The following is a 21,981-nucleotide window of genomic DNA, read 5'->3' as shown; positions in this document are numbered from 1 at the left end:
AGGAGTAGATCTAAGTGGCAATTAATATAGAGACTGAGCTCATTATATAGGGGCCGGGAGAGCTTGATACAACTTGTAAGAAGGACGCGCAAATGAAACCACAGGGGACAAAGAGTTGACACTCCTGCTCTGAGCAACAGAAAGAACGACTTACTCTACTATGAGGGAGGAGAAGGGGGGAGTGAGGTAGAACACGGAAGCTTGGTCACTATGGAAGCCACGAGGCGAATCGTGATCAAACATGCAGCATACTGCACGTTAGAATTATACAAAGGATGATGAAATCATAGGCTATGTAACACCTCCCCACAAAAAAAAAAAAAAAAAAAAAATTACAAAGGAAATTTCTTATTACTCTAAAACAATCTGTCTAAAGTCTAGATAAGCAATCTCCAATAACATTTTCTTTCCCCTTGACATGTATGTCTAATGAATACTCCTGAAGAAGTAGACTCCATCTTGTCAATCTCTGATTTTTTATCTTTAAACTTACTAAGAAATTTCAGTGGGTTATGATCGGTATAAATGACTATGGGGTCAAAACCAGAACACAAATAAAATGAAAAATGCTGTAAACCCAAAATCTAGGCCAAAAGCTCTTTCTCAATAGTTGAGTAGTTCTTTTGAGGTGGAGTGAACTTCTTACTGTAATAAGATACAGGGTGTTCAATACCCTGATCATCCTCTTGCAGCAAAACAGCCCCAGCTCCTGTATCACTTGCATCAACAGCCATCTTAAAAGGCTTAGCAAAATTTGGAGTAGCGAGCACTGGCTAACTTAATAGGATAGCTTAAGTTTCCTGAAAGAGGATTCACAGTTATCGGTCCAGACAAATTTAACTCCCTTTTTCAGTAGGTCTGTAAGTGGTGATACAAGAATTGAAAAGTTAAGAACAAATCTCCTGTAATAACCTACTATTCCCAAAAATCTTTGTAGCTCTTTCCTACTTTTAGGTCTGGGAAGATCACTTATAACCTGAACCTTAGCTGCTGGTGGTGCAACGTGTCCATCACCAATTACGTACCCAAGGTACTGAACTTTAGCTTAACGAAACTCACACTTTGATAAATTAGCTACAAGATTAGCCTGAACCAAACGCTCAAGAAATTTACTGACATGGCATAGGTGATCTTTCCATTTGTCATTGAAGATTAATACATCATCAGTATAAACAACACACCCTGCCAAACCCTCTGTTACAACATCCATGAGCTTCTGAAAAGTGGCTGGTGCATTCTTCATACCATATGGCATTACAGAACATGCAAAAGTCTTTCCTAGTGTTACAAAACATGAGATCTCCCTAGCACGTTCAGTCATAGGTACTTGCCAGTATCCCTTTAACAAATCAAACTTACTTATGTACCTAGCCTTTCCGATCTTGTCTATGCAATCTTCCACGCTAGGGAGAGGGTAAGTGTCTGTTTTGGTTATCTGATTAACACGCCTGTAGTCAATGCAAAGCCGCTATGACCCACCTGGTTTAGGGACTAGAGTGACAGGAGAACTCCACTCGCTCTGACAGAGCTCAATCTTCTTGTGGTCCAACAAGTAGCCAAGCTCCTTCTGGATGAGAGGAACTTTCACTGGGTTCACACGGTAAGGAGGCAGTTTAATTGGTTTTGCGTCACCAACATCGACATCATGCATCAACACAGTGGTTCTTCCTGGAGTGGCACGGAACACTTGCGGGTACTCCTGCAGTAATGCCGAAAACTCCTGCCTTTCCTCGGGAGCTAGATGAGAAAGATTAGTCTGGAGATCATTCATGATATCAGGATTCTTCCCCAAACTATCACTCAGGCTCATGCTGCATGGGAGAACTTCACTTGCAGACTCGGGTGGAACAGCTACAATGCAGACTGGGTTATTTTCGTCCCGCCTGTGATATAACTTTAGCATGTTGATGTGACAAAGTTGCTTGTTCTTTCTACCATCTGGTGTGGCGATGACATAGTTGACATCACTGAGTTTCTTCTCCACGAAATAAGGACCACTAAACTTGGCTTGAAGAGGTTGCCCATGCACCGGTAGCAGAATCAAAACCTAATCTCCTGGCTGAAAGTGGCGTAACCTGGACTTCTTATCATACCAAGTCTTCATCTTCTCCTGAGCAGCTCCTAAATTCTCTCTCGCCAGCTGTAAAGCAGTGGACAGCCGTTCTTTGAACTTCATCACATACTCCAGCAGGTTGACGTCATCTTCCTCTGACAGCCAGCATTCCTTGAGTAGCTTAAGGGGTCCTCTTACTTCATGGCCAAACAGTAGTTCAAAGGGTGAGAAGCTCAGTGATTCATTTGGAGATTCTTTTGCGGAAAATACAACGAATGGAAGACCTTTATCCCAGTCTTTCTGATGTTCCAAACAGTATTTCATGAGCATCGATTTGAGTGTTTGATGATATCTCTCCAACGCTCCTTGGGTCTGGGGATGGTAAGCTGAAGACGTGATCTGGGTGATGCCCAACTCTTTCAGAGACTGCTTGAAAACATCTGACATGAAATTACTTCCCCGGTCTGACCGTACCTCCTTGGGCAGACCAAACTTGGTGAAGAACCCTACCATTTCCTTAACCACATTCTTTGCTGAGATATTTCTAAGTGGAATGGCTTCAGGATAACGAGTAGCCATATCAATCAGGGTCAACACATAAGAAAATCCTGAAGAAGTCTTAGGAAGAAGGCCCACAATATCCACCAACACACGGGTGAATGGCGCCTCAAAAGGAAGAATGGGAACTAGAGGTGCAACCTTTTCGGTCTGATTACACTTCCCCACAACTTGACAGGTGTGACAAGACTTACAATACCAGGAAACATCTCTGAAGATACCTGGCCAGTAGAAGTGTTTCAAAATGAGTGCCACAGTCTTCCTCACTCCAAGGTGTCCTGCCAAACTGAAATCATGAGCCACTCTAATGATATCCTGCCTACAAACACGAGGGATGACAACTTGATGTACAACCTCCCATTCACAGTCGGCTGATGCTGTTGGGGGTCTCCACTTCCTCATAAGTACTCCTGACTTTATATAATAACAAGTAGAAGCACCAGCTGCCTCTTCCTCACTGCAAGCAGAGTTAGCTAGACCTTTCAACTCAGGGTCAGCAACCTGCAACTCAAGCAACTCTTGACGAGACAAATTATCAACACTACGGGGTACTGGCTCATCTGGTGAGTGGTCCAAATTAGCAAGAAAAGTGTCAGCTAGGATAACATCATCATCATCATTATCCTCTAAGTCACCAGTAACTTTAGACTTAGCCCTAGTGACAGCACATGCAGAGAACACATCAGGGACATCACAATCCTGGGTCGCAGTCACTGGTTCACTAGACAACTGAGGAGCTGGACACACTTGACTTCCACCAATATCATTTCCAAGTAAGAAAGTTACACCTGACATTGGGAGTCTCTCAGCCAACCCAACCATAACGGAACCATTAACAAAACCAGACTCTAAATTCACTCTGCACAGAGGGACAGAGAAGTAATTATTCTCTACACCTTGTAAGATTACAGTTTCATCAGAGGAATTAACATAAGAGCCTAGAACACTGGTCAGCATAAGGGATTGGCACGCACCTGTCTCACGATATATTTTAACTGATTTCCTGTCATTACTGTCCAGAGGACTGACAAAACCATCAGCCAGGAAATTAGCACATGAACTCTTGAGAGTGTCACCCACGTTACTGCTCAAAAGAGGAGCTTCATCATGAGAATTTAATTTACCCCTCAAAGCAGGTTCAGTTAACTCGATTAAAGAATTCTGGGAACTCTCAAGGGTGGACACTAGACCAATTGACTGAATATTTAAAGACTCCTTTTTGTTCACATCACGCTCTCTCCTGAAACATTTCTCCGTAGTATGACCAAGCTTACTACAATAAGTACATTTACTTTTCTGAAATCTAGAGGTGAAGCTGGTATTTACTTCCTGAGAAACATCACCTTTATTCTCTTTCCTGTTACCTGTACTCTGAGTAGAGGCAATGTACTTACTCTCAGCTTTCCTTTTTTCTTTAGAATATCTCTTGTGAGTGAGAACATATTCATCAGGTAAAACTGCAGCATCAGACAAATTATCTATTCTTTTCTCATCAAGATATAGGCTTACATCTTTATTAATACACCTTTTGAAGTCCTCCAGCAAAATCATCTGCTTAATTTATCAAAATCAGAATTTACATTCTTAGAATTTAACCACTGCTCTAACAGATCTTCTTTGATTTTTGCATACTCAACATATGATTGCTTATCATGCTTATAAGTTGTCCTAAATTTTACTATATAGGCTTCAGGAACAAGCTCATAGGCCTTAAGAATCAAGCTCTTAACTACATCATAATTATCAGATTGATCCTGAGGCAAAGATGCATAAGTTACTTGGGCTTTACCGGTGAGAACAGTTTGAACGAGTACTGGCCAATACTTTTTGGGCCAATTAAAACCTGTAGCTACCCTCTCAAACAACTGAAAATACTTTGTTAAATCAGATTCATTAAAAGGAGGGACAAGTTTAACATTTTTAGCCACATCAAAATCATCAGAGCTAGATGATCCAGTTCCACCTTGTTTCATGCGATACTCATGGTCTGCCTGAATCCTAGCAAGTTCAATTTGTGCCTCCTGAATACGAGCCTGAGACTCAGCCTGTGCCTGTGCCTCCTGAATACGAGCCTGAGACTCAGCCTGTGCCAGTGCCTCCTGAATACGAGCCTGAGACTCAGCCTCCATAGCACGTGCCTGAAACTCAGCCTCCTTAGCACGAGCCTCCTGCAGAGCTAGCTGTAACTTAGCTGTTTCAATCTGCGTTTGCTCATCTGGAGGAGTTACATTAAACAAGCTTTTATTAATCATGTCAGCAATATGATCTTTAGAATGATGAGAGCGAACAGCAATTCCCAATTGTTTAGCAACAAGCCTAAGTTCATTCTTTGTTCTGTTTTCTACATCACACACTGTTTGCACATTTGACAAAAAATCATTGGCTTCATCAAGCGTAGTAATAGTAGACATCATGAATAAATCACAGTCACAAAATATCAAGCAATATCCTTATGATAATATCCTGAATATCCTGATAAGAGGTCGCCAAATTTATGTTATGGAACAGAGAGAGATAATGAACACTTCCAGTGAGAATACTAAAATCACCATTGTCCCGCAACGTTCCAGGTTCAGAACAAAAGACATAGGTAAAATTACAGGTTAAAGTTTAATGCTCAAACTAACAACTAAACATTCAGGACTCAAAAAACAGGTTAAATATATGGTTAACTACAATAGCCTCTATTAACACGAAATTAGCAAGAGTAAATTTATCTAAGTCAGCCCTGAAAAAATGAGAAAACCGGATAATCTTCAATTAATGCAAGATATATTATTACAGATACAAAATATTATTAATAATGGCTGACACCAAAAACTCCACATGAATCACAAAAACCTTACCGGGCTTACGAATTAACACCTTATGCTATACAGTACAAGAAAAAAATGCAACAACACTTATACTCAAATTACACAGCAGCTAGATGGTTGGAGATTTAGATTTCCTGAGCACTCACAAAAATAATATAACTGTACAGGGGAGGACAGAGATGTGAACAAAATTAGGAGTAGATCTAAGTGGCAATTAATGCAGAGATTGAGCTCATTATATAGGGGCCGGCAGAGCTTGATACAACTTGTAAGAAGGACGCACTAATGAAGCCATAGGGAACAAAGAGTTGACACTCCTGCTCTGAACAACAGAAAGAACGACTTACTCTACTATAAGGGAGGAGAAGGGGGGAGTGAGGTAGAACACGAAAGCTTGGTCACTATGGAAGCCACGAGGCAAATCGTGATCAAACATGCAGCATACTGTACGTTAGAATTATACAAAGGATGATGAAATCATAGGCTATGTAACAATATATATATATATATATATATATATATATATATATATATATGTATATATTGTTACATAGCCTATGATTTCATCGTCCTTTGTGTAATTTTAACGCACAGTATGCTGCATGTTTGATCACGAGCGTGTTCTGCCTCAGTTCCCCCCTTCTACCGTTATAGTAGAGTAAGTCGTCCTTTCTGTTGTTCAGAGCGGGATTGTCAACTCTTTGTCCCCATGGCTTCATTTGCGCGTCCTTCTTACAAGTTGTATCAAGCTCTGCTGGCCCCTGTATAATGAGCTCAGTCTCTGCATCATTGCCACTTAGATCTACTCCTCATTTTGTTCACATCTCTGTCCTCCCCTGTACAGTTATTGTTGTGAGTGCTCCGGAAGTCTCCAACCATCTAGCAGCTGTGTAATTTGAGTATAAGTGTTGTTGCATTTTGTTCTTGTACTGTATAGCATAAGTTTAATTTGTAGGCCTAGTGAAGTTTTTGTAATTTACGTAAAGGTTCTTTATGTCAGTCATCATTAATAATAGTTTGTATCTGTAATAATTTATCTTGCATTAACTGAGCATTATTCAGTGTATTTTCATTTTATCAGGGCTAACTTAGGTAAATTTACTCTTGCTAATTTCATGTTAATAGAGGCTATTGCAGTTAACCATATATTTAACCTGTTTTTTGCCATTACATTATTCTTATGAGTCCTGAATGTTTTGTTGTTAGTTTGAGCATTAAACTTTAACTTGTAATTTTACCTAACTCTTTTGTTTTGAACCTGGAACTTTACGGGACAGTAGTGATTTTTAGTATTCTCACTTAAAGTGTACATTATCTTTCTCTGTTCCGTAACAATATATATATATATATATATATATATATATATATATATATATATATATATATATCAGCCATTTAAAGTCCACTGCTAAAAAAAAAAAAAAAAAAAAAAAAAAAAAAAAAACGCTTCTCCCATCTTTTCCCACGAATTCCTTGACTGAACCAAGCTCTGCCACGTTTTGCTTGCAAACTTTTTTATCTCTTCCCTCCACCTGCTATCTGGCCATTTTCTGCAACGTTTACGATCTCTTGGAGTCCAGTCAGTCAGCCTCTTCCTCCATCGGTTATCCCTTGTTCTTGCTACATGACCTGCCCACCTCCATTTCTCTTTTTTTATGGCTTCTATAATGTCTCTGACTTTAGTTTGCTCTCATTCAAGTTGACCTTTTTCCTGTCTCATAAGGATACTCCCAAGATTAACGTTTTCATTTCTCTTAGAGGACGGATTAATTGATTTTCCATTCATTGTTAATTTCCAGGTCTCACAACTGTACGTCATAGCTGGAATTATACATTCGTTATATACTTTTCGTTACATACATATTGGCAAGCTACTTTTCATGATGTCTCTATGTTTACCGAGAGCATTCCATCCAATTGTGATGTGTTTTTTATTTCACAATCGTTGTCTTTCGTTAGTGTTAGTATTTGCCCCAAGTAATTGCCAAGTAATTGTGCTGCTCGACTTCTTCATGTATTATTTATCTCTTATTCTGGTGACGCTGTTTGGTGTATGTGAATTAAACATTAGCTTTACTCCCGTTCCTTTGAGACTTTCCTTATTTAGGTAATTTAACAGTTCGGAAACTTCCTCTACTGTTGCTAGCCTATGATATTGTAATGTTAAGTGAAGACGAAGAGGAACTGCAAGGCTTAGTGAATGAGTTTGGGAGAGTGTTTAAGAAACGGAATCTAAAGGTGAATGTAGGGAAGAGTAAAGCTATGGTCTTCGAGAGAAATGAAGTCACTGATTGCACTGTGAGGTTGGATGGAGAGGAAATGGGTAGTGTGATGCGTAAAGATGAGAGTTTGGAGGATGAAGTGCTTGAAAAAGTACAACGGGGAAGAAAGATTGCCTGTTCTTTGAAAGCAGTGATAAATATGGAAGCGAGAATGCAAGTAAAAGTCATTGCATGATAGTATTGTGATACCAGCTCTACTGTATGAAACGAAGCTTGGGCTTTGTTGGAGGGACACAATTCAAGACTGAGAACAGTGCAAATGAGCTGAGAGGAGCATGTGGAGTTACATGGGGAGACAGACTGACAAATAAGAAAGTGAAGGAGCGTTGTGATGTGGATATGGATGTGACAGAAAACGTTAGGAGAAAATTTGAGGTGGTTTGGCCATGTGGAGAGGATGAAGAGCGAGACACTAACGAGAAGAGTGTATGTGAGTGAGGTTGAGGGGGGAAGAGGGAGGTGGAGGCCGCGGATGGGATAGGGGGATGGAGCGGAGAGGAATATGCGAGAGGAGGTGTGTAAGCTGGGGGAAGGGCAGCAAAATGGCGGAGGACTGGGCGACATGGAAGTAATTTGTTTCTGGTCACCCCTTACTGGATTAAGGCGTCTGGCAATAAGTAGGTAGACAGAACAGTCTTGCAATGTATCTGCTGTTTCTGAGGTTAGTACAGTGCCATCTGCCCATCTTAAATGGTTTAGATTTTCTCCTATGTTTACTCCCTTTTTCTCCCGGTCTAGCTTTCTGAAAATATTTTCTAGACATGCTGTTAATAATTTTGGTGGAATTGTATCTCTCTGACGCAGTCCCTTCTCAATCCTAATTTTTTCCAAATGTTTTTGAAATTTGATTGTATGTTTTCGACCAGTTTTAGTGTTCTTATTTACTCCTTGTTCCGGCATTTAATTTATAATTGCTGTGCTCTACTGAGTCGATATCCTTTTCCTAATCAACAGAACCTAAGCACAGTGGTTTATTATATTCTGTAGTTTTCTCGATTAGCTTATTCATCATGTGTACGTGTTTAGTGGTTAAATACCCGCTTGGGAACCTGCCTGCTCATGAGATTGGTTTTCTTCCAAATTTGTTTTTATTCTGTTCGTAAGGACTTTAGTGAAGAGTTTGTAAATAACTGGTAATAAGGTCTTGGGTCGATAGTTACTAAGATCTTTTGAGTTACCTCTCTTGTAAAGCAAAAAAAAAAAAAAAAAAAACTACTGACACCATATTGGGGGAATTTTCTTCTTCATAATACACTGACGACATAAATGGGCAAGCCTGTTTTGTACTTCTGCATACGGCACTAAATCTGCTAGTATTCAAGTTTTTCCTGGGGCCTTCCCTCTTTTCATACTTTAAGAGACATGTTTTCGTCTGCTGTTACCTCAGGTATTTCACTTGTGTCAACTGAACAGTTAACTATTTTTACTAGTACTGTCTTTGATGCATACAGTTCTTTGTATAATTCTTCAGCTCTCTTCATCATCTTAGCTCTGCATTTAATGACTTCACCGTTTTTGTCTTTCAGTGATATATTTTTTTCCCAGTGCCATTTTATTTCGAACCTGTTTTAGACTTTCTCTTGTTTTGATGGTTCCTTTGAACTGATCCATGTTTCTCTTTCTTTTTTCCTCTCCCTGTCTTCTGTTGATAAGCTCATTTAATACTGCTCTGTCTGTTTCCCCTTTCTTTGTTTTTCCTTTCATATCCTTTCTTCTCTTCATGAGCTCTTGGGTCACTTTTTATACTTGTTGGCTTTGATTGTATTAGCTTTCCCTGCTACCTCTTCTGATTCTTTTAGCACTTTTGTTAGTCTATCATTCAGCTCATCAGTGTCACACTCAGCGTAATCTGTTCGTTATTTCTAACTGAAAAGCTGCTTTGTTTTCGCTTGCTTTCATTGAGCATACCTTTTTATTTTAGTTAGCTACTTTCTTTCACTTCTGAAATTGAATATGGCTGTGCAATCCACCATTCATAGGTCCCTACCCGGGGGTTCCCTTCTTTATTAAATTTTGAAAATGCCCAGTTTTTTTCCTATATTGAGGACACGGTGCAAATGGGATATATTCAATTTATATATATATATATATATATATATATATATATATATATATATATATATATATATATATATATAAACTAGCAGAGGTACTCGGCGCGGCGTTGCCAGGCCAAAAAGACGAACATTCTAATCCTATTTGTTCTACTTCAGTCTTTCTACTCCAGAAAGACCATGTACAGTCGTGGTCATAAAAAATCACCTATCGTCCGCTACCCCGTGTCTCAGACTGCCTCATTTATGCGCGGCAAGTCTCAGTGGAGTACGAGGGGCTGAGAGGGAGGGGCCAAAGAGAGAGGGAGAGGTGGATGGGGGGACGAGTGATGGTGTGAGGGTGGAGTTAAGGAGGGGACGGAGGGCTGGTAGTGGAGGGAGAATAAAATGCGAAGTGGTCGGTGGTCGCATTACTTGTCTATTTTCTTTCATTCAGGGCATGATAAAGGAGATAATATTCGGTAGATATGTTATGATAGATAGACAGACAGATAGAAACAGCAAGTCAGATGATGAGAAGGTATTGTGTCTGCGAGAATTGAGCAATGCTAAACATACTTACACACTCTAATGCTTGATAGGCACACAACAGCGCCTCGTGACCATACACACACATACACACATACTCACACACAGGTTTCTAGAACTTTCCAACCACAGTGTAACACACGTGACACGACTCCTGCTACACTAAAATTTTGGAAGCAGAGCTCAGGAAACAGGCCATAGAACCGGCAGGGAGTAGGGAGAACGAGTCTAGCAACATGGGCGAGAGGGGAGAGAGAGAGAGAGAGAGAGAGAGAGAGTGAGAGAGACAGGGAGGTAGCAGGCGGGACTCTACTTATAATTCACTCGTGTGTGAGAGACTGTTAATATTTCAAGCAGCAAATATTTACGATGAGAATACGGAAAATATTCTTAGTAAAATAACCATTAGTAAGGAGGAAGTATTGAAAGAAATTAATAAGTTAAATCCTCAAAAATCGCCAGGTCCGGACAATATATATGCAAAAATTATAAAAGAAACCAAAGAAGAACTATGTCAGCCACTTTTAACATTATTTAATGACTCTTTAAGTTCAGGAGAAGTTCCCGAGGCGTGGAAGACCGCAAACGTAGGGCCCATCTTTAAAAAGGGTGATAAATCAGCTGCGTCGAATTATCGTCCGATAAGTCTAACGTCAATAGTAGGAAAAATGTTGGAGTCAATTTTGGCAAATAAGATTTGAGAACACTTAGAAAGATTTAATCTTATAAACGAAAGTCAGCACGGATTCAGGCAAGGACGATCCTGCCTCACAAACTTGTTGTCATTCTACTCGGAGGTCTATGAGGCAGTAGATAGCGATAAAGCTTACGATGTTATTTATCTGGACTTTGGTAAAGCTTTTGATAGGGTCCCACACGAAAGGTTAGTTAGAAAGGTTCGAGCACACGGTATAGACGGCGATATCTTAAAATGGATAGAATCCTGGCTGAAAGGACGAAAGCAGAGAGTATTAATAAATGGAACTAAGTCGGACTGGGGATTAGTAACTAGTGGTGTACCACAGGGTTCAGTACTCGGTCCCTTATTATTTATCATATATATAAATGATCTAGATTTGGGAGTAAATAGCAGCATCAGCAAATTTGCCGACGATACAAAAATAGGACGTATCATTAACTCGACTGACGATTGCCATAACTTACAAAAAGACCTCGATACATTGTCCAAATGGTCTAAAACTTGGCAAATGGAATTTAACGTTGAAAAATGTAAAGTACTTAACGTAGGCAAGACCATTGGAGATACTAAATACAACTTAGATAACAAAGAAATTAGCAAATCGGAATGCGAGAGAGATCTAGGAGTTATGATTAGTAACGACCTTAAACCAAGGCAACAGTGTATTAATGCGAGAAATAAAGCAAATAGGGTCCTAGGATTTATTTCGAGAAGCGTGAGCAATAGATCATCTAAAGTAATACTGAAACTTTATCTAGCATTAGTAAGGCCACATTTAGACTACGCAGTACAATTTTGGTGTCCTTACTATAGAATGGATATTAATTCGTTAGAAAATGTACAGAGAAGAATGACAAAAATGATACATGACGTCCGGAACCTGTCATATGAAGACAGACTGAAAAGACTAAGTCTGCATTCGCTAGAGAGGCGTAGAGTAAGGGGAGACTTAATTGAGGTGTTTAAGTGGATGAAGGGTATAAATAAGGGAGATATTAGCAAGGTACTTAAAGTGAGCATACAGGATAGAACTAGAAATAATGGTTTCAAACTAGAAAAATTCCGTTTCAGTAAGGAAATCGGTAGAAATTGGTTTGGTAATAGAGTAGTAGACGAATGGAATAAGCTACCTAGTAAAGTAGTTGCTGCCTCTTCCATTGAGAGTTTCAAGCATAGACTAGATAAGTATATGACTAATAAGGAGTGGATATAGAAAAAAGAAAATCTTATAACCAATACTAATTCATAATTTTTCCTTTTCAGGTTACACTATGATAGTCTCTATTCTCCTTTCACACTTTCCTGTAAAATGTCCACGCCAGTTTTTCTATACTGCGTGGTGTTCTTCCTGACTTTTTCCTGCCGGCTTCGGCTGGAGGGTTTGGAGGGCGGGGGAGAGCCTTCTTCTTTGCTATCCTTATCTCATTCTAGTAGTTCAGTTACTCTTCTTGGAGCTGCCTAGCATGGGCCAACCGGCCTACTGCAGTTATCCTCTCTTCTTATGTTCTTCTTATGTTCTTAAATAAAAATAGTCCCATACTATTCTTTACTTCTCCTGTCATTGCACGACAAAAAGGAAACGAAGATTATCTGCTTACAAGCTACTCACATATAACAACCGCTCGTCCACAAGTCTAATATATATATATATATATATATATATATATATATATATATATATATATATAACTAAACAACAAAACTCCACTACAAGAAGATACAAAGTCTCTTATGACAGATAGCGCTGCATTACATCTTGTGTAGCGGCGTAAGATAACAAGCTTTAGATCAAATGCTGGCTCGTGAGAGAAATATATTGACATGACAGATCAAACATTAGTGCAGAGCCATGAAGACTGTGTGGGCCTAGATTGTCAACGCGTGGGAGCCAGAGAACGAGAGTCGAGAGGACACAGGCCTGCCTCCTCCAGCTGTTCAGACGAAACCATGCAGCAAACCATCAACAACATTGTTTCCTCGTTGCCGTGAAGACTGCAAGAGGTTATTACGAGGCAGGAGGAAACTGGACTACTTACTAAGGCTTTCCATGTTGCTTTGGCTTTACCAATGTCAGTAAACACTGACATAGATATATTTTGGGAGTTTGGGTAGGATTTTATTTTCCTTCTAACATTTTAAGAGAGATATCGTAATTATATCCATCCATGTGCACAGACATCAAATTTATTTATCTTTTATGCACAGTTTTTAAACAGCCTTTTTTTTTAGAGATGTCATAAAATTGTTGGCACGATTGTGACTATATAGAGGGAGTGTCTACCGAGGGTATGATCATATTTACTGTGGACACGCCATGCCAAAGGTTGCATATGATATTTAGTTCCAGAACTAATTACATCTAAGGGTAGAGGACGTTTCTTAATTAAGCATTACGGAAGTCAAAGTCATCCAAATTCCATTCTGCGTCCGAAATCAAAATATACGGATAATCACAAATATCTGGCTCCGCACTAATGTTTGATCTGATACGTCAGTATATTTCTCTCACGAGCCAGCCCTTGATATCACCACCAATCTAAAGCTTGTTATCTGGAGCCGGTATTCAAGATGTAAAGCACCATTATCTACCGAATATTAACTCCTTGAAATCATGTCCTGTATGAAAGAAAATAGAAAATAATGTGACCACCACTTCGCAATCATTCTCCCTCCCTTACTCCTATTCCACCCCCACACAATCATTCACCCCCCACCCTTCTCTCTCGGGCCCCTCCCTCTCAGCCCCTCTTGCTCCACTGTGACTTGCGGTGCATAAAGGAGGCAGCCTGAGGCACGGAGTACTGGAGGATAGGTGATTATTTATGACCACGACTGTACCTCTCAAATGACCTCGGAGGTCAACCTCACTAGCCTATGTCCGAAATGGAGGTCATGTGAGTCTCCATGCCGAATATTGGGCTGCTGAGTCCAGTCGCTCGAGTGTATATTACCGGTGACCTCAAATGACCTCCGGCCGGTGACCTCAAATGACCCTGGATGTCAACCTCACAGAGCTTATGTCAGAACTGCATGTCATGTGAGTCTCCATGCCAAAAATTTGGCTGCTGGGTCTAGTCGCTCGAGCGTGTATTACCGGTGACCTCAGATGACCTCGGAAGTCAATCTCACATAGCCCATGTCCGAACCGGAAGTCATATGAGTCTCCATGCCAAAAATTGGGCTCCAGGGGTACCCGGCACTGCCCAAGCCAAAAAGGCGATCATTTTACCAGTGACCTCGAGTGACCCAGATCTGAATTTTGAACCCCATAAAATCATCCATGGGTTACCCTGATTCAGAATATATATATGGGTCTGGGGGTTTCTGGCCCATGGTTTGAACGTGATTGAAGGACAAACATGGCTTACATATATATATATATATATATATATATATATATATATATATATTGTGTGTGTGTGTGTGTGTATGTGTGTGTGTATTCTGATAATTTTAATCAGCTGAGGATAGACTTTTCGAACAGTTATGTTCGTGAACCCCTTCAGTACTAGAGACTGAATTATCTGACAACAACAAGAAAAAATTTACAAAGACGACAAAATGAGATTTTTAATCAGGAAAGCAATGCACAGCGATTTTACCATTCAGCAACTTCACTCCGAAACTCAAATGCAAGCTAGAAGCGAGGTCTAGGTGAATGTGAAAAAAAAGAAAATGAACTCATAGTGTTCAGGACTGGGAAAAATTCTCTATAGGCAGTTCCACAATATTTCCCTGATAACCCGTGAACTTCTAAAGAAAAAAAAACACAGTAAATGTAGACAGGACTACTGTCAGAGTTGAGAGAACACCAGGCGGAGCAATCGTCCAAAGGGCATTGCCCCAAGTTTAAGAGTCTGGGCCGTTGGGTTCAAGCCAGTTATTGTATCCTGAAAGCTAAATTTAGGCATTACTGTACCTCGTTACAAAACCACCTGTATTAAGTTTCAGTGTACTCGAAAAAATACTTAATATCTAGCTGAGAACATGTAAATTTGAATGTAGTCATATCTGACGTTTTCAGAATATTTGTAAGCATTTTTCTGCTAGTAGGAGTATACTTCACGGTCACAGTTTATTGTCCTTGTGACTGTGTATGTCCGAGAGTGGCAGGTCATTGTTTCTTGTGCCCTTCCAGAAAACATATACAGTATATGATTAATGGGTTTTGCAATCGCTCTTTATATTTCGAAGTACGGCCAGTAACCGAATCTTATGCGCTAACCTTTTCTGTGCTATTAAGAAATGAAAATATGAGTCCTCCAGTTTCAAATTCTTTTTTTCGTACCAGAAGAATACATGTTATCGGTAATTACCCAACATCATACGTATTAATCACGATCGGCATGGTACAAGATACCTAATATTTTCCTGATAAACGAAACATTATTTACATTGATGCGTTCTGATACAAGAGAGTAAATATTACGAATACTAGTAAACTGGAATATTCACAGTACCTGCCTAATACAATATAGTTTGTTTCTCTGCTGAAAATTTCTCAGGACACAGTTAATCTAGCCGTAATGTATGACTAAACTGTAATAATCTTACCATCACAATCAAGTAGAACTGTATCTATTTCTCCCAGCAGCTGCTGAAGGGAGTCTTTATCCATAACCATAGGCAGGGAATCCATATTGGCTTGTGGGTGTGGTAAACGGAGAGGATATGCGTGGGGGGAGAGCGAGAGAGAGAGAAAGTGAGAAAGACACTGCCCGGCACACCCGCTCACTAGCTCAGTCCTGAAATAACTCCGTGAATAAGCGGGCGCCCCTGCCGGCTATCTTGCGACCAGCGTTGTTATTAATATGTCGCTACGTTGCCGCATTTCTTATCATGGCCCCCTTGAAATTTAGGGGACTCCGTATTATTCCAAATTATGCTACAGACTTCCATTGAGATAAAGATTAAATAATACTACTCACGTATGCTCTGAGTGTGATGGACTAAAAATTTTAGGTAGGGAGATGGGTGCAGAAGCCTCTTCTCGTACCTCCTCCGCCACAGGAAAGGGTAATGGGAGGCTTCATCTGATGCATCCTTTGTCCTCCATTTCTTCTCCAAATGGGAGCAGACAGTCATTCTCTGGAGAGTTCTCTACCATATATAAATATGGCAAATTAGATTATAATGATGATGATGATGACGAGGAGAAGGAGGAGGATGCAGATGATGATGTCGGTGTTCTAGATAAGGTTTGACAAAGTCAGTAAGTACCGTTAGCAAAATGAATGGTCAAAAGTCATATCGTAACACATCAGTGACTCAGAAACTGATGAATCTTTTCAGTATTAAATAGCGTTTTATGTAGCCTCAGAGAAATACATAAAATCAAGTTAATGTAGGAAAAAGAGGAAGAGAAACTATAGCTACCCATTTCAGTCTAACTTGGCAAAAAATGTCATCTCTTCATCTTGAATGCCTAGTTATAGCATCTGATTAACCCTGGAAGATGATGCTACCAATGAAGAAGTGCTCTGTGAAAGATACTGAGCCTTAGTATTGTGATATTCTGCTACTGAGCTACGTGAAATAAATAAACTGGAAGGGTATTTAGAAGGCAGTAATTTGTGCTTCCATCAAAGTTTAATACAGTCCACTGAAAACTTGGCAATGTGCAAATTTTTTAAAATATACGCCTGTGTCGCAACCTCATCATTTGGTGGAGGTAAACAGGCAAGTGGGTAGGTAATTAAGTAGGCAGGGCAGCAGGTAGGAAAAAAGGTAGGTAGGGAGATAAGAGGGAGATGGGAGGTAGTGGGGTAGGTAGGGAGGTAGGCAAGGAGGTAGCTAGAGAAGTAGGTAGGTAGGTAGGTGGGGAAGAACATAGAGCTTTTGTAGCTAGGCAGAAGATGTGGGTAGGAGGCAGGTACGAAGATGGGCAGGGAGGTACGTAGGAATGTAGGAAGATGGGTACAACACATGGGAAGGTAAGTAGATAGGGAGGTTGGCAGATAATTAGGTAGTGAGGGAATAGTGACATGGAAGTGCAAATTATTCACTTATATGCTGAAGACTTAAATTACATTTTAATGCCTCCAGTGATAGGGCCACGCAGTTTACGAATGGTTAAAAAACCTGATATCAGCACATACAAAGTCCATTTAAGATGTAGGTCACTACTAACTTGATACATCGTTTCCTGTGCAGGTGTAAGACTCTCAGAACCCTGCCAGCGAGTAAAAATAGGGGGTTGAGAAACGCTAATTCCTACTACTCACCACACTTTCTGAATTTATCGTTAGGCCGGTAGGGAGTACGGGGACAATATTAATATACTCCTATGTTACAGGGATAGGCTACATGGGCTACCTCCCAGTGCAGTAAATGAGTTAATGGAATTCAGGAAACTGTTTTGTAACAGGGAGTGCATGACAAAGGTCTGGTAAAATTTTTCTTGATATCCGTCGGAATGCCTCTGTCAGATAGGAAATTATGAAGTGCATATGTGTATGAGGTATGCCTGTGATGTAGGGTCAGGAATCTCGGACCTTGAATGGTAAGTGAATGAGTGTGTGACCCATTTCACTGAGCATGTTGTTGGGTGGCTCTTCCACTCTCCGTCTGTCTGTCTGTCTGTCTGTCTCTCTCTCTCTCTCTCTCTCTCTCTCTCTCTCTCTCTCTCAATATATATTCTTCTTCGTCGTCTTCTTCCTTTTAGGACCCAATCACTCTACCTGTGGGTGGGAAAATGAAGCATGATGGTGGTGGTGGTGGTGGTGGCGGCGGCGGTGGGTGTGGCAGGGTCAAAAGTCGTCCCGGTTTTGTCCGAAAATTAAATGTAACGTGAAACATTTTCAGGGCTTTACCACAGATACATATTCATGGTTGGCTAGCCTGACTTTTCTCAAGTTTCATATCTGATTCTGATGAGATGCCAGTATAAACGAACCCAGGAAATTCCGAAGCCTTAATATCCATTTGATAAAACTGCTACATCCGAGAAACGAAATGTGAACCATACTCTGTCAGGCAACGACTACCTGGTCGTTACATTTTACACCTTACTACAAAACGTCAAGCACACCTAATATATACAGTACCTTCGTACTGACAGGGCAGAACAACATGCGTCCAACTAATGGAAAGATGAGAGAGGATATATATATATATATATATATATATATATATATATATATATATATTGTGAAACAGAGAGATAATGAACACTTCAAGTGAGAATACTAAAATCACTACTGTCTCGCGAAGTTCCAGGTTCAAAACAAAAGAGTTAGGTAAAATTACAAGTTAAAGTTTAATGCTCAAACTAACAACTAAACATTCAGGACTCATAAGGATAATGTAATGGCAAAAAACAGGTTAAATATATGGTTAACTGCAATAGCCTCTATTAACACGAAATAGCAAGAGTAAATTTATCTAAGCCCTGATAAAATGAGAAAACCGGATAATCTTCAGTTAATGCAAGATATATTATTACAGATACGAAATATTATTAATAATGGCTGACACCAAAAACTCCACACGAATCATAAAAACCTCATCAGGCCCACGAATCAACATCCTATGCCATACCGTACAAGAAAAAAAATGCAACAATACTCATACTCAAATTACACAGCAGCTAGATGGTTGGAGACTTCCTGAGCACTCACAAAAATAATAACAACTGTACAGGGGAGGACAGAGATGTGAACAAAATGAGGAGTAGATCTAAGTGGCAATTAATGCAGAGACAGAGCTCATTATATAGCGGTCGCCAGAGCTTGATCCAACTTGTAAGAAGGACGCGCAAATGAAGCCATAGGGGACAAAGAGTTGACACTCCTGCTCTGAACAACAGAAAGAACGACTTACTCTACTATAAGGGAGGAGAAGGGGGAAGTGAGGTAGAACACGGAAGCTTGGTCACTATGGAAGCCACGAGGCGAATCGTGATCAAACATGCAGCATACTGTACTTTAGAATTATACAAAGGATGATGAAATCATAGGCTATGTAACACCTCCCCACAAAAAAAAAAAAATCTACAAAGGAAATTTCTTATTACTCTAAAACAATCTGTCTAAAGTCTAGATAAGCAATCTGCAATAACATTTTCTTTCCCCTTGACATGTTGTATGTCTAATGAATACTCCTGAAGAAGTAGACTCCATCTTGTCAATCTCAGATTTTTATCTTTAAACTTACTAAGGAATTTCAGTGGGTTATGATCGGTATAAATGACAATGAGGTCAAAACCAGAACACAAATAAAATGAAAAATCCTGTAAACCCAAAATCAATGCCAAAAGCTCTTTCTCAATAGTTGAGTAGTTCCCCTGAGATGGAGTAATAAGATACAGGGTGTTCAATACCCTGATCATCCTCTTGCAGCAAAACAGCCCTAGCTCCTGTATCACTTGCATCAACAGCCATCTTAAAAGGCTCAGCAAAATTTGGAGTAGCGAGCACTGGCTGACTTAATAGGATACCTTTCAGTTTGCTGAAAGAGGATTCACAGTTATCGGTCCAGACAAATTTAACTCCCTTTTTCAATAGGTATGTAAGTGGTGATACAAGAATTGAAAAGTTAAGAACAAATCTCCTGTAATAACCTACCATTCCCAAAAATCTTTGTAGCTCTTTCCTACTTTTAGGTCTGGGAAGATCACTTATAACCTGAACCTTAGCTGCTGGTGGTGCAACGTGTCCATCACCAATTACGTACCCAAGGTACTGAACTTTAGCTTAACCAAACTCACACTTTGATAAATTAGCTACAAGATTAGCCTGAACCAAATGCTCAAGAAATTTACTGACATGGCATAGGTGATCTTTCCAGTTGTCACTGAAGATTAATACATCATCAATATAAACAACATACTCTGTTACAACATTCATGAGCTTCTCAAATGTGGCTGGTGCATTCTTCATACCATATGGCATTACAGAACATGCAAAAGTCTTTCCTAGTGTTACAAAACATGAGATCTCCCTAGCACGTTCAGTCATAGGTACTTGCCAGTATCCCTTTAACAAATCAAACTTACTTATATACCTAGCCTTTCCGATCTTGTCTATGCAATCTTCCACGCGAGGGAGAGGGTAAGTCTCTGTTTTGGTTATCTGATTAACACGTCTGTAGTCGATGCAAAGCCGCTGTGACCCCCCTGGCTTAGGGACTAGAGTGACAGGAGAACTCCACTCACTCTGACAGGGCTCAATCATCTTGTGGTCCAACAGGTAGCCAAGCTCCATCTCGATGAGAGGAACTTTCACTGGGGTCACACGGTAAGGAGGCAGTTTAATTGGCTTTGCGTCTCCAACATCGACATCATGCATCAACACAGTGGTTCTTCCTGGAGTGGCACGGAACACTTGCGGGTACTCCTGCAGTAATGCCGAAAACTCCTGCCTTTCCTCGGGAGCTAGATGAGAAAGCTTAGTCTGGAGATCATTCATGATATCAGGAGTCTTCCCCAAACTATCACTCAGGCTCATACTGCATGGGAGAACTTCACTTTCAGACTTGGGTGGAACAGCTACAGTGCGACTGGGTTATTTTCGTCCCGCCTGTGATATAACTTTAGCATGTTGTGACAAAGTTGCTTGTTCTTTCTGCGATCTGGTGTGGCGATGACATAGTTGACATCACTGAGTTTCTTCTCCACGAAATAAGGACCACTAAACTTGGCTTGAAGAGGTTGCCCATGCACCGGTAGCAGAATCAAAACCTGATCTCCTGGCTGAAAGTGGCGTAACCTGGACTTCTTATCATACTAAGTCTTCATCTTCTCCTGAGCAACTCCTAAATTCTCTCTTGCCAGCTGTAAAGCAGTGGACAGCCATTCTTTGAACTTCATCACATACTCCAGCAGGTTGACGTCATCTTTCTCTGACAGCCAGCATTCCTTGAGTAGCTTAAGGGGTCCTCTTACTTCATGGCCAAACAGTAGTTCAAAAGGTGAGAAGCCCAGTGATTCATTTGGAGATTCTCTTGCGGCAAATACAACAAATGGAAGACCTTTATCCCAGCCTTTCTGATATTTCAAACAGTATTTCTTGAGCATCGATATGAGTGTTTAATGATATCTCTCCAACGCTCCTTGGGTCTGGGGATGGTAAGCTGAAGACGTGATCTGGGTGATGCCCAACTCTTTCAGAGACTGCTTGAAAACATTTGACATGAAAGTACTTCCCCGGTCTGACTGTACCTCCTTGGGCAGGCCAAACTTTGTGAAGAACCGTAGGATTTCCTTAACCACGTTCTTTGCTGAGATATTTCTAAGTGGAATGGCTTCAGGATAATGAGTAGCCATATCAATCAGGGTCAACACATAAGAAAATCCTGAAGAAGTCTCAGGAATAGGGCCCACAATATCCACCAACACACGGGTGAATGGCGCCTCAAAAGGAGGAATGGGAACTAGAGGTGCAACCTTTTCGGTCTGATTACACTTCCCCACAACTTGACAGGTGTGACAAGACTTACAATACCAGGAAACATCCCTGAAGATACCTGGCCAGTAGCAGTGTTTCAAAATGCGTGCCACAGTCTTCCTCACCCCAAGGTGTCCTGCCAAACTGGAATCATGAGCCACTCTAATGATATCCTGCCTACAAACACGAGGGATGACAACTTGATGTACAACCTCCCATTCACGGTCGGCTAATGCTGCTGGGGGTCTCCACTTTCTCATAAGTACTCCTGACTTTATATAATAACAAGTAGAAGCACTAGCTGACTCTTCCTCCCTGGAAGCAGAGTTAGCTAGACCTTTCAACTCAGGGTTAGCAACCTGCAACTCAAGCAACTCTTGACGAGACAAATTATCAACACTACGGGGTACTGCCTCATCTGGTGAGTGGTCCAAATTAGCAAGAAAAGTGTCAGCTAGCATACCATCATCATCATTATCCTCTAAGTCACCAATAACTTTAGACTTAGCCCTAGTGACAGCACATGCAGAGAACACATCAGGGATACCACAATCCTGGGTCGCAGTCACTGGTTCACCAGCCAACTGAGGAGCTGGACACACTTG

At 40.5% G+C, this 21,981-nt stretch overlaps 1 protein-coding gene across 1 annotated transcript in view; it reads right to left on the bottom strand.

Moving 5' to 3' along the window:
• The window catches only part of LOC145415022 (glycerol-3-phosphate phosphatase-like), a 358,806-nt gene extending 343,139 nt beyond the window's left edge, over positions 1–15,667 (bottom strand). Inside the window, exon 1 of the mRNA XM_080284438.1 lies at positions 15,546–15,667. Within this exon, the coding sequence (XP_080140564.1) occupies positions 15,546–15,630 (85 nt within the window). The 5' untranslated portion in view covers positions 15,631–15,667. The remainder of the gene's footprint in view (positions 1–15,545) is intronic.
• Between the last annotated feature and the right edge of the window lie 6,314 nt (positions 15,668–21,981).

Source organism: Coenobita brevimanus, chromosome 101 (genome assembly GCF_032717465.1).
Source record: "Coenobita brevimanus isolate Jiangsu-jjx chromosome 101, ASM3271746v2, whole genome shotgun sequence".
Taxonomy (NCBI): Eukaryota; Metazoa; Arthropoda; class Malacostraca; order Decapoda; family Coenobitidae; genus Coenobita; species Coenobita brevimanus.
Note: the sequence above shows the minus strand (reverse complement) of the source record. Positions and strands in the feature narration are given on the sequence as shown.